The sequence below is a fragment of the Eptatretus burgeri genome, chromosome 5 (assembly GCF_056783735.1).
Source record: "Eptatretus burgeri isolate ZD-2024b chromosome 5, Ebu_testis_v1, whole genome shotgun sequence".
Lineage (NCBI taxonomy): Eukaryota > Metazoa > Chordata > Myxini > Myxiniformes > Myxinidae > Eptatretus > Eptatretus burgeri.
In genome coordinates this window covers 119208141-119220966 of record NC_140965.1, presented here as the reverse complement: position 1 = coordinate 119220966, position 12826 = coordinate 119208141, and the positions used below count along the sequence as shown (strand labels likewise).

The following is a 12826-nucleotide window of genomic DNA, read 5'->3' as shown; positions in this document are numbered from 1 at the left end:
CAGCACCACTTAAGGATTGAAACCGCCATTATACGCCTGAAACACCAACCACCTGTAACATCATGCTGTGTACCGCAGACAATGGAAACATTTTGTACATCAAGTATGCTTTGTCTCATAGGACGAGTAGCACTTCATCAAACTCCATCGTGTGAAAAGGTTTTGAACATGGCATCGTGTGATCACCTCGGTGGGGTCGACAGATGATTAAGTAACGGTCAACGGCCACCAGGGTAAGCAACGCAATGCTCGCCATGCCGAAGAAGATGTTCACTGCGGCATAGATCTGTACACAGGGACACCAAGAAACACTCCGTGGGAACAAATAGCAACATTGTGTGACATTAGGCTGGTTGGGTTAGGATAGCAAAAATGATGCTCCTGGGATACCAGGTTTTGATCCGAAAGACAGTGAATGGATTTGTCCATTGTTCCATAACGTCCTTGTAATTCATGCAAACTACCCACATGTCTATTCGTATTGTTGACATCCATGTAATATATGCGGTGTGAGATCCTCCAGGAGTAGGGAAGAAAAACTGTAGATTTACCTTCAACATGGGTCACAGACACGACACAGGACATCAAGTGAAAGATTGGATTGCTGCGTCTGCAGGATGTTGAACCAAGATCACATTTGTCACGTTGCAGTGATTTCACTGATGTAAGACATTTTTCAAGATGCACCACCAGAGGAGCAACTCCTCGTGATCTGATATCCGCATGTTTTGAGTGCATGGTTCAAAAGGCTGTGTGTCACATCCTCCCGATGATTTGAAATATATGACGTCATCATTTTAACAGGTATCACGATGTGCACAGGTCACACCATGAAGTCAATTTGATTTCAACTCCAGAAAAAGGGGAAACGTTTGCATTGTAGTCTGGAACACTCAAACGAGGTCATCATGTGGCAGACCTTGAGTGACGACCACGCACATTTAAAAACATACAATGTGGAGAAATCATCATCATCATCATCATCATCATCATCATCATCATCTGCCATTTTCATGTTGCTGTTGTGCATCTCTTCAACAAACTTCGCAATAACGACACATCGCCTGCAGAATAAAAGATTTCTTCATCTTCCTCTTTCCCCTTAACGAAATACCCAAGCATGCATGACAAGTCTTCAAACGAAACTCACAAAAAGTTCAGAAAATAAAGTTTTCAGCGCACACCTGGCAACCGATCCAACCGAAGCTCCATTGACCACGCCATGCGGAGGCAGCTGAGAGTGGGTATCCCACGGAGCTCACACCCACATCGGTGAGGGCCAAGTGGAGAATGAGCACGTTCGTTGATGTGAGCAGGTCAGGGAAGCGGACAAACATTGCCAGCACCATCAGATTCATACCGATGCTGAGACATCCTGTCAAAGATAGCACATTGGTGAGATCGCACCAATCAGCAAGCACCACTAGATCAATAAACTTGGAAGGAGGTAGGCTTGGGGGTGAGGTGAATGGGGGTAGAAAAGGTCATGGTTTTGGATGGGGGATGATCTGACATGGTGGTGAACAGATGTCTTGATAACCTGGAGGGAGTAATGAGATTAAAAAATATATATATATATACAGAGTCGAGGTTCATGGAGGAACTAGGACACTGAACGGATCAACGGATCAGGGCATAACAGGATGCAGAAGGAACAGGAGGGGGGGGGGGAAAACAGGGATGGGGGGAGAAGGGGGCAGGAGAGGATGCATGGAGTGGACAAGATGGATGCAGAAGGAAACTCCAAGGAGGAAAAAATGGAAATTTGTAGGGAGGGATTAACGAGGGGGAGAAAAGATCAACATTTTGAGTTGGGGACAATCTGAGATGGTGGTGAACAGGTGTCTTGAACACCTGGAGGGAATAAATTCAGGAAAATGTGGACATTTGTTCCACAGGCGATGGAAAAAGAGGAAGAGTTTTTACTATTCTTCACAATAAACATCTCTGCCTGATCTTCTACAACTACGACTACTATGACTACTTGTTTAATGACCATTTCGCCATATTAAGTGGTCGGTGGGCTGATGGCTCCCCTCTCCAGTTCGTCCTGTTTATAGCATCCTCCTCCATTAACCCCAACAACTACATATCTCCACTGATCGGGTCCTCCCAGGACTTTTTTGGTACACCTTGGTATTTTCTCCTCAACGACTAAACTAGTGACCATCTTGACAGATTAATATTCTCTTTTTTCTCATCACATGGCCAAACCACCGAAGTCTTCTCTTTCTCAACTCTTCCTCATTACTCATGGCTTTCAGGCTCTTCCATCTGTCTGTAGCGGTATCATTTTGCCTTTAGTTTCGTAACATGTGAATATGCTTCAGCTTGGGTTTAACGTCGTTTTTGGACCATTGCAGTTAAATAAAGAATTGACTCAGAATCTGAATGTCTCAGATATCCCTTCTTCCACACTAGTCTGTTTATCCTCTCGTGTGACTCCACACATCCATCTCACCATCATCCCCACACATCCATCTCACCATCACCCCCACACATCCATCTCATCATCACCCCCACACATCCATCTCACCATCACCCCCACACATCCATTTCACCATCATCCCCACACATCCATCTCACCATCACCCCCACACATCCATCTCACCATCACCCCCACACATCCATCTCACCATCATCCCCACACATCCATCTCACCATCACCCCCACACATCCATCTCACCATCACCCCCACACATCCATCCCATCATCCCCTCACATCCATCTCATCATCACCCCCACACATCCATCTCACCATCACCCCCACACATCCATCTCACCATCATCCCCACACATCCATCTCACCATCACCCCCACACATCCATCTCCCCATCACCCCCACACATCCATCTCATCATCACCCCCACACATCCATCCCATCATCCCCTCACATCCATCTCATCATCTCCACACATCCATCTCATCATCCCCACACATCCATCTCATCATCCCCACACATTCATCTCATCATCCCCACACATCCATCTCATCATCCCCACACATCCATCTCATCATCCCCACACATCCCTCTCATCATCCCCACACATCCATCTCATCATCCCCACCCATCCATCTCATCATCCCCACACATCCATCTCATCATCCCCACACATCCATCTCATCATCCCCACACATCAATCCCATCATCCCCACACATCCATCCCATCATCCCCACATCCATCCCATTATCCCCACACATCCATCCCATCATCCCCACATCCATCCCATCATCCCCACACATCCATCCCATCATCCCCACACATCCATCCCATCATCCCCAGCTGTCCTCTCTATTCTTCTCTTGTTTTCTGCCTTCATTCCCCATGTCTCACTTATGTTCCTCAAAACTTGTCGAATACAGGCAAAATACACTCGACGTTTCACTTTGTTTGGGATAGCTTTGTTTAGGATAACTTTGTTTGGGATAGCTTTGTTTGGGATAGCTTTGTTTAGGATAGCTTTGTTTGGGATAGCTTTGTTTAGGATAACTTTGTTTGGGATAACTTTGTTTGGGATAGCTTTGTTTGGGATAGCTTTGTTTAGGATAGCTTTGTTTAGGATAGCTTTGTTTGGGATAGCTTTGTTTAGGATAGCTTTGTTTAGGATAACTTTGTTTGGGATAGCTTTGTTTGGGATAGCTTTGTTTAGGATAGCTTTGTTTGGGATAGCTTTGTTTGTTAAAATGCCTCAACCCTCTCCACTTACTCAATGCTGCCGTTATCCTGTTTCTCACAGATAACTCTGATCCACACGTCCACGACCCCCATATTCACTAAATCTTGATTTCAACCCGTGCGCTTTTTAAATGGGAAACTACCAGCCACTCTCCCCAAACTTCCCTCAACTCGATTGCCCTTTGGATGATGTCTCCTTCTACAACAAACACACTGAGTATGACTTGACCCCACTCCTCCACCCCAAGTCCCACAGGGCCATTTCCCACTCTCATTCCTTTCTCCTTATTCACCCCGAACCATCAGTTTCATTTTATCTACTTCCACCCTTAATCCATCACACTCCATTGCTCCCTGACAAATATGAAACATCTGCTTCACCCGTCATTGTTTTTGCTGTTAAGACCAAAAAAAAAAGAAAGAAAGTCTATCCAGTGAACGTCAACAACAACAGGAAAAAAAAAAAAAAACATAATGGAGCAATTTTCAACCAAACAAGTCTCATGTGTTCCCTGGAAGGAGCACAAGTCAAATTCTCCATCATTCTTGGCCAATTGTTTCACCAAGGGTCCAATTTATGGAAACTTTTTTTCTCCCCATTAGCGAAGACCAGTCTTGGGTGGTGAAGACCACCGAAGACCAGGTGGACCATATTTTAAAGCTGGAGCTCATGGATCAGAAACCCTCAAATTGTTTCCTTTGGTTAAACTATCGATCCGTGTTCCTCAGTTTCTCCACCAGACGTGTGTTTGAGAAACGACATGGGATTTCAGACCCGATGAGAAAAATTAAAAAGTCCATTCCCTCCAATCTGTGACTTTTTAAAACCAAGGCCTAGAACTTGAACACCAAGGCCTACAGACAGAGGTGAGGAACCTTTCCTAGTCCGGGGGCCATAACAACGACAGTTAAACTTGGTGTGGCTCGGATGAACGTTTAGTAATTTGTTAGTCATTTAAACAGCACATTACGAGATTAGTAAGGTAGTTAATCATTCTCACCTGGACCACTGACTGAAAATCGTTGCATTCTGGGTCAAACTTCAGGTTCTTAACGCTTGCCATTCTATCAACCATGGCCGATGATGAAACAAAACATTCACTTATTTCACCACTTTTGTCTCAAACTGTTCAGTTGTAATTTGTTCCTGGTGCCGGACATAGCTTGCCTACTCTTCAGGAAGGACACCGTGGGATCTTTAACATCCAAGAACGAATGATAGATGGGATGCCAATTTAACGTCCGTCCGAGGGACGGGACACACACTGATGAAACACCCAGATGTGTGTTTTGTAGTTATTATGTAGGAAGAGCTGGCAGGCTAACATGGAGGCATGCACACTCGCCTCTAAGCTGTCCAGGCCAGGTTCGAATCCCAACCCACCGATAAACTGTCATCCCGGTGTTTCACGGGGTCCTTTGTGGAGAGTGGGCGAGCTTTTGGCGGAATCATGAACAAACGCTCTGCCTTGACTCCCGCAGAGGCTTCGCCTTGGCTCCTTGACTTTCCCAGAACATGTATCAGCCACGAGTCAGTGTCGTCTCCCCATTGGAGTGCTGCTGTTGCCGTGCTGCCCTCATCGGCCTAGTCCATGGTTCAACAATGAAGTTCACGCCCAAGCTCGCCCATCTGTGGTGCTTTGTTCTGCTGTTGCTAGTTCGGAGAAGACATTCGCACTCCCGGTCCACTGAGAGAGAGAGAGAGAGAGATAGAGATAGAGATAGAGATAGAGATAGAGATAGAGATAGAGAGAGAGAGAGAGATTACAAGGTTGGTTCAAATGTTCAATACAGACAGAATGCATTTCCCTGTCCACTGATTGGTGGGGGCAGGTAATTTATCTAAACAAAACTACAACAGATATAACCATACTAGGTAACCCTGATGAGTTGGACGTGTCTCCCCGGGGTGTTCCAAATCCAAAACAATATTAGACAACAAATCAAAACGGGATGAACATCAATGGAAAATAATTAATTAACTCAGAATATCAGAATTAACTCAGCTCAGAAACAAAATATGACTTAATACGGGACTTCCAAAGTGACATATTTGCCCCCAGGTTGATGAGCGCGGATGCGCAGACACCACTCGTAACGCAGTAAATTAGGGAGCGCCATTATGATGTTCTGTCCTCCGTGTTGTGTGGGCACGGGGTTCCCATGTGGGGGCCATTCCGGGCGAGCATGGTTTTGGCCCAGTCGGGCGCGTTGTGTGATGAGTGATATTAAAGTTGATTTCAACCTCACATCAAGATTGGTGTTTTGGCCATGGTGCTCCGCTGGGGAATCCCGTTAACCTTTGTGGCATGGTGGCAGTGGTGGGATAGGATTCCACGCACTCTTCATCCTGGAGATGGTGATCGGAAGAACGTCACTGTTACGAGAGCCATCTTCGAACCCCAATCATCGCACCTCACAAGAAGGTGAGCGGCCAACCAGCTCTTTCTGTAGCTGTGTCATAAACATCATCTGTGCAACGTTCCCGTCACCAAAATGGCTACCCCACACCGTGCACCAAAGCAGTGGTCACTCAGCAAGAGTGAAACGGTAAACTCATTTGAAAATTGGAGACAATTTCCTTTACATTTTATCGCTCGATCCCAACTTTGCTCCCTTCCTCACCGAGGGCATCACCTGGGAGAAGAAGAGCAGAGCGTTCCCTCTTGGTGGACTTTTGGATGATGGTGAGAACGTCCCCGTTGAGCGGCGTCACACTGCCCAACAGAAAGTCACCGTACTGGAACTTATGCTGGGTCAGATTGCAAACTACTGCCCTGTGATATTCCGAAACACCATATAATAGTCAGAAACTCCACTTCCGTCGCCAACATATGGCAGTCGATTCGACAACATTTTGGATTCCAGTCGATGGGTGCACACTTCATTGACTTTGCAGCGATACTCCATAACCCCGAGGAGCGCCATGAAGACTTGTAGCAACGCCTGATGGCGTTTGTGGAAGGTACCTTGTTTCGACGAGATGGCAAAATCTCCCACCACAACCAGGTGATCACTGAAGATGAGGAGTTGTCCGCCTCGCTGGAGAACTTTGTTGTGCTCACATGGCTTCATCTTGTTCACAGTGGACTCCCGGACTCATCAAACAACTCTATGGAACCGAGCTCAGGTCCCGCACCTTAGCCTCCATAAAGCCGGAGATATCCCAGGCGCTTGACTCACTATGAGATGAGCTCCACACTGCTGAAGATGCAAAGTCATTGCGTACTGTAACGTCTCGATTACAAGCCTCCCACCCGGCATCATTCCCCCCGTCAAAACCCCATCAAGTCTTTTTGGGGGCTAGTTCCAACAACCTTACGAAGTCCTGTCCCCTCTGCAAACAAGTACGTCGCACTGATTACAGTCATTCCTCAGTGAATGTCCTTTCCTCCCTGAACGAGATCGTCGCTACATTGCAAGAGATCACCAAGTGGCTGACATAACTGAAGAGTCAGACGACGAGCCTGGATGCATAACATGTGCCCATGGAGATAAGGTAGTTAGTAACACAGATTTTACAGAACCGGCCACTCCCCTACGTGTCCAGATTAGCCAATCTACATATCTCGACACCTTCTACGGTCATCACACAACCCGAGTCACCATTGACAGCGGTGCCACGGGAAACCTGATTCATGAGCCAACTGCAAGAAACTTAGGAGCCAAGATTCAGAAGAGTGCACAGTCCGCTCCTCAGGCTGATGGATCATCCCCTCTTCAAATTGTTGGTGAGACCAGACTGACACTGACACATGGCGGTAGAGAATTTCAGTTTGAGGGTCTGGTCATCAAAAATCTTGACGTGGAGGTACTGGCGGGAATGCCTTTCATGGAGTCTAATGACATCTCAATCCACCCTGTGAAGCACCAAGTTATCCTGGGTGATGGCACCACATACATGTATGGGTCTCAGGGAAGGAGCCTTGATCACCATGCAGTACGCCGAGCTCATGGACTACGTGCCCCACTCCACACAACTACTCTGTGGCCCAGAGAGTTTATCGAAATGGTCCTCCCAAATGACATGTCGAGTCGTGATTCAGTGTTCGCCCCAAGTGCAAGGTCACAGCGACCAAGTGAGTTCTGGCCCCCTCCCAGTATCATCCGTAGCATCAGCAGGAAGGTACAGATCCCCAATTTAACCAACAAACCACGAATTCTCAAACGACAAGAGCAGTTCTGCCAAATCCGCCCTGTGTACATACCCGGGTACACCAAAGAACACCCAGGTGGTTATACCAAGACTGCTCCCCCAAAGCAAATTGCACACTCACATCACCCTCAGGACACGCTACGACTGTGACCCTCGAACCTGACAACATGTTCGCTCCCGACGGACGATCAAAGTGTTGTGCCCTGCTTGAAGAGTATGATGAAGTGTTTGACCCAGTGTTCCAAGGCTACAATGGTGCTGCAGGCCCCTCTGAGGCTGTTGTTAACATGGGTCCTGTTCAGCCTCCACAACACAAAGGCAGTCTACCACAATATGCACATTATAAGCTGTGTGAATTACAACACAAATTTGATGACCTGGAAAAACTTGGAGTCTTTGCTCGCCCTGAGGACATGGGGATTACTGTGGAATATCTGAATCCCTCATTCTTGATCAAGAAGCCCAGTGGCGGGTTCCGCTTAGTCGCCGCCTTTGCTGATGTGGGCCACTACAGCAAGCCCCAACCCTCTCTTTTGTCAAATGTAGATTCCATCCTGGGCAAAATTTCTCAGTGGAAGTATGTAATTACTACTGACCTTACAAGTGCCTTTTACCAAATTTCATTATCCTGCCAGTCCATGAAGTACTGCGGTGTAGCCACACGCTCCCATGGAATACGTGTGTATACCAGATCTGCTATGGGAATGCCTGGATCAGAGACAGCACTCAAAGATCTCATGTGCCGCGTCATTGGTGATTTCTTGGAGAAGGGGACCGTCGCTAAACTCGCTGACGACCTCTATTGCGGTGGGGACATCGTGGACGAGCTCCTCCAAAACTGGAGAATGGTTTTACATGATTTGTGTAAATGCCGACTCCGCCTCTCTGCTACGAAAACAGTTATATGTCCTAAGAGCACCACCATCTGAGGATGGATCTGGTCTCGTGGTACTCTCCAGGCCAGCCCACATCGTGTGGCTACGCTTTCCACTTGTTCAGCTTCTGAGAAGGTCAGGGAAATGAGATCCTTTATCGGAGCATATAATGTTCTCGCTCGTGTTATCCCCAACTGCTCCACTCTCTTATCCCCCTTGGATGATGCTGTGGCCGGATGCCAATCATTGGACAGAGTTGTGTGGACTGATGAGTTACATGCTGCCTTCCAGAGAGCCCAAGGCACTCTTACTTCAACCCATACAGTTACTCTTCCTCGTCCTAGTGATCAGCTATGGATTGTGACGAATGGTTCCGTAAAAAGCACAGTATCAGATTGACTCTGTACATCATACGCAATGGTAGACCTCACCTTGCGGGTTTCTTTAGCGCAAAGTTACGCGGGTGCCAACCTACCTGGTTGCCATGCGAGGTGGAGGCCCTTTCCATCACTGCATCGGTAAAACACTTCAGTTCTTTCATTATCCAGTCGAAACATCATGCATCCATCCTCACCGATGGCAAGCCATGCGTACAAGCTTATGAGAAGCTCTGTCGTGGTGAGTTTTCAGCAAGCCCTCATATTTCCACATTCTTGTCAACCATCAGTCGTTATCAGGTGACCGTACGGCACCTCGCAGGATCCGCCAACGCCCCATCTGATTTTGCCAGCCGCAATGCACCAGACTGTAGCGACACCTCCTGTCAAATTTGCACCTTCATAAGACGCAAGGAGAGGCCGTAGTCCTGCATGTGTCAGCCCAAGGCATAATTTCCGGCCGTACCAAACTGCCCTTTACCAACAGAACTGCTTGGAAGGCAGTCCAGGCAGAGTGCGCAGACCTAAGGCGGACTCATGCCCACTTGGTTCAGGGCACCCGCCAATCAAAGAAAGCAACCAACATCAAGGACGTCAAGCGATACCTCCAGGTCGCTTCGATTTCCAATTATGGTCTTGTTGTAGTCCGTCCGGACAAAACCTTGTCCTCGGCATGTGAGTGCATCATTCTCCCATGCCAGGTGGTCAATGGCTTACTTACAGCGTTACACATTCAACTGGATCATCCGAGTTGCCATCAACTCAGATCCATGATTCACTGCTATTTTTACGCTCTTGACTTGGGCAGAGCAATCGACCAAGTAACCTCGAGGTGCCACCAGTGTGCTGCGTTGCGCAACGCACCCCACACCATTATCAAGCAGTCTACTGGAGACCCCCCCCCCCACCCCCGGTGCTGTTGGTGTAACTTTCGCAGCAGATATCATCAAACGCAATAACCAGCTAATTCTTATATTGCGAGAATGCACCACTTCCTACACTACATCGTGTATTGTGGAGAACGAACAACACATCACTCTCCGCGATAACTTGATCCGCTTATGCATAGAGCTCTGGCCATTGGATGGACCTCCTGCTGTCATCCGCACCGATCCGGCCCCTGGCTTCACACGTCTGGTCCACGATGAGCTTCTTCAGCACCATCGGAGGTGCATTGAAATTGGTCGTATTAAAAATCCCAATAAAAATCCCATCGCCGAGAAGGTAGTTCGTGAATGTGAAGATGAACTCCGACGACAGGAGCCTATGGGAGGACCAGTAACCCCACTAACCCTTGCACTGGCCACCGCCAGTATGAATTCACGAATTCGTGCACGGGGCCTCTCAGCCCAAGAGATGTGGTGCCAGTGGGATCAGTTCACCAATCTGTAAATCCCTTTCTCGGACCTACAAATGATACAAGCTCAACACCACCTTCACTCCATAAACCACCCTCATTGTGAGAAGTCTAAGGCCGCCATGGGGTCTTTCGAGGCCAATGTGTCAGTGGAAGTCGGCGATTTGGTCTATTTGTACTCCAACCACAATAAGTCATGTGCAAGAAACCGCGACCTCATCTCTGCCACAGATGGACCCTCGTGCAACATACATAAGTTTGTGGGGTCCCAATTGAGGAGTGCAGCTTATCAGGTCAGAAAGTCTGAATGCTACAAAGTCCCGGACTACCGGAAGGATACGCTTCCACTTCCTCGTAATCGGGTGCATGGTGGGTCACTGCATACCGAGGACGTTTTCCTTCAACCAGCAACAAAACCACCAGATCCCCCATTCATCCCCTATGAGTTGTCTTCACCCACCAACAGTGCTGGATCCTTGCCAATCTCAATCAGCCAAGTACTAGATCCTGGTTCTGGTACATCACCGAAACTTAACACCCATGGACCTGATTGCTCCCAATCTATTGAGACCATCCGTGACACCTGTGAGGATCATTCAACGGTGTCCACAACTGGCTGTACACCAAGATGCTCCAACGTCTGCGCTACCAGCCCAAACACTTCAAGGATTATATTTTGGACACGTAGAACCATATACTGTCGCATAAATACTGTCATGAGGCAGAATAATCCCCGAGACCGGAGGGCAGTCTACCCGGTGATTGTCTCAGCATACCTGACTGCGAGTGCATGATTTCTGTGACCTCCCACATGTTAAGTGACCATTTAAGTCTTTTTGTTTAAGCTTACATACTCTTCCCCAGAATTTGTTGCCAGTTACTGTCACCTACTTTCGTTATACATAACACTGAGAATGATAGTAGATAGATAAGCGTGAAAACGAAAGAAAAAGATGAAAAAAAAAATGGTTACGATTAGTCCAAAAAATGGATTGGATTGGTCCAGAATAAAATGGTCCAAAAAAACGATTGAGAATGAAATGACTAAAAAAAGCTTTTAAAGGTGAGCTGTTCGAGTTATGGTTCGTACTTGTAAACGCTCCTACGAAAAGGGTCGTGCCTCTGTAGAACGAAACAGTTGGAGAACTTCCTGGTGAGCTCATTGAAAAAGTTGATATTGTTACGGTTCTAGGAACCGTATGCATTCTAACATACAGGTGCCCCGAAGTTAGTTATGTCGTTAAGTATATGTGTAGACAGCACCCCTCCTCGTGTTCAGTGGGAAATCGAAGGGGTGCGTTGCGATGTTTTTTTATTTAGGTTAATAAATCTTTTTATTTCCCCTCTGATGGAACCACGGTACCTTCCTTGCGCTTGCAGCCCTCGGTTCGCTGGCCACAGTGTACCACTGTCCACCCACTGGCCACAGAGACTCGTTTTTCCGAAGCAAAATCTCCACGTTCGCCGTTCCAGTTCCTTCTCGGCTTCCCCAAACGTACACAGTGTGGCTGCACCGTCATTCACCTTCCCCAAACGTACGCAGTGTGGCTGCACCGTCATTCACCTTCCCCAAACGTACGCAGTGTGGCTGCACCGTCATTCACCTTCCCCAAACGTACACAGTGTGGCTGCTCCATCATTCACCTTCCCCAAACGTACACAGTGTGGCTGCACCGTCATTCACCTTCCCCAAACGTACGCAGTGTGGCTGCACCGTCATTCACCTTCCCCAAACGTACGCAGTGTGGCTGCACCGTCATTCACCTTCCCCAAACGTACGCAGTGTGGCTGCTCCGTCATTCACCTTCCCCAAACACAAGTGGAGTGGGTGGGCCTCGCCAGTGCCTGGCCGAGGCCCTGCCCAGAAAGGGCGGACCCATGGGAGCCCCGTCCAATCAGGGCAGACAGTGACGTCAGTTTTGACCAAGGCCCCGCCCCGCTGAGGGAGGTCGATGGACTATGAAGGGACCCTCTGAGACGCCCGTTCGGGGGAGTTCAGTCAAAAGGCTCAGTTCAGTTCTGCATTCGCTGGGGCGTTCGTTGGAGTTTTGCTGGACTTTTGAGTTCGGTGTACGAGGAGGATTGAGAGACTGAGAGCTTTTTCACGAGTCTGTGGGTGGTGGTGCATGGCCGTTCTTCGTTGGTGGAGCGATCCGTCCGGTCGATTCCGATAACGACAGAGGACATCCGACCTCGACCGGGTCTCTCGCTGGGTCCCGTCCGCGACCCTGATCCCCGCCCTGGGACTCTGCTCTACTCCACTCGGGTTCCTCTGCGGACACGAGCCTCACGCGTGTGACTGCGGGCCGAGCTGCACGACCATTGGCTGGTGCCGCACCACGGAGCACCCCCTTCCTCCAACGTGCAGGTACCCAGCCGAGCCG

At 48.3% G+C, this 12826-nt stretch overlaps 1 protein-coding gene across 1 annotated transcript in view; it reads right to left on the bottom strand.

Moving 5' to 3' along the window:
* The window catches only part of LOC147027237 (visual pigment-like receptor peropsin), a 32736-nt gene extending 26131 nt beyond the window's left edge, over nucleotides 1-6605 (bottom strand). Inside the window, exons 1-4 of the mRNA XM_085883605.1 lie at nucleotides 6559-6605; nucleotides 6303-6454; nucleotides 1185-1423; nucleotides 187-286 (exon numbers count right to left, since the gene is read on the bottom strand). Of these exons, the coding sequence (XP_085739731.1) occupies nucleotides 187-286; nucleotides 1185-1423; nucleotides 6303-6454; nucleotides 6559-6605 (538 nt within the window). The remainder of the gene's footprint in view (nucleotides 1-186; nucleotides 287-1184; nucleotides 1424-6302; nucleotides 6455-6558) is intronic.
* Nucleotides 6606-12826: the final 6221 nt, after the last annotated feature.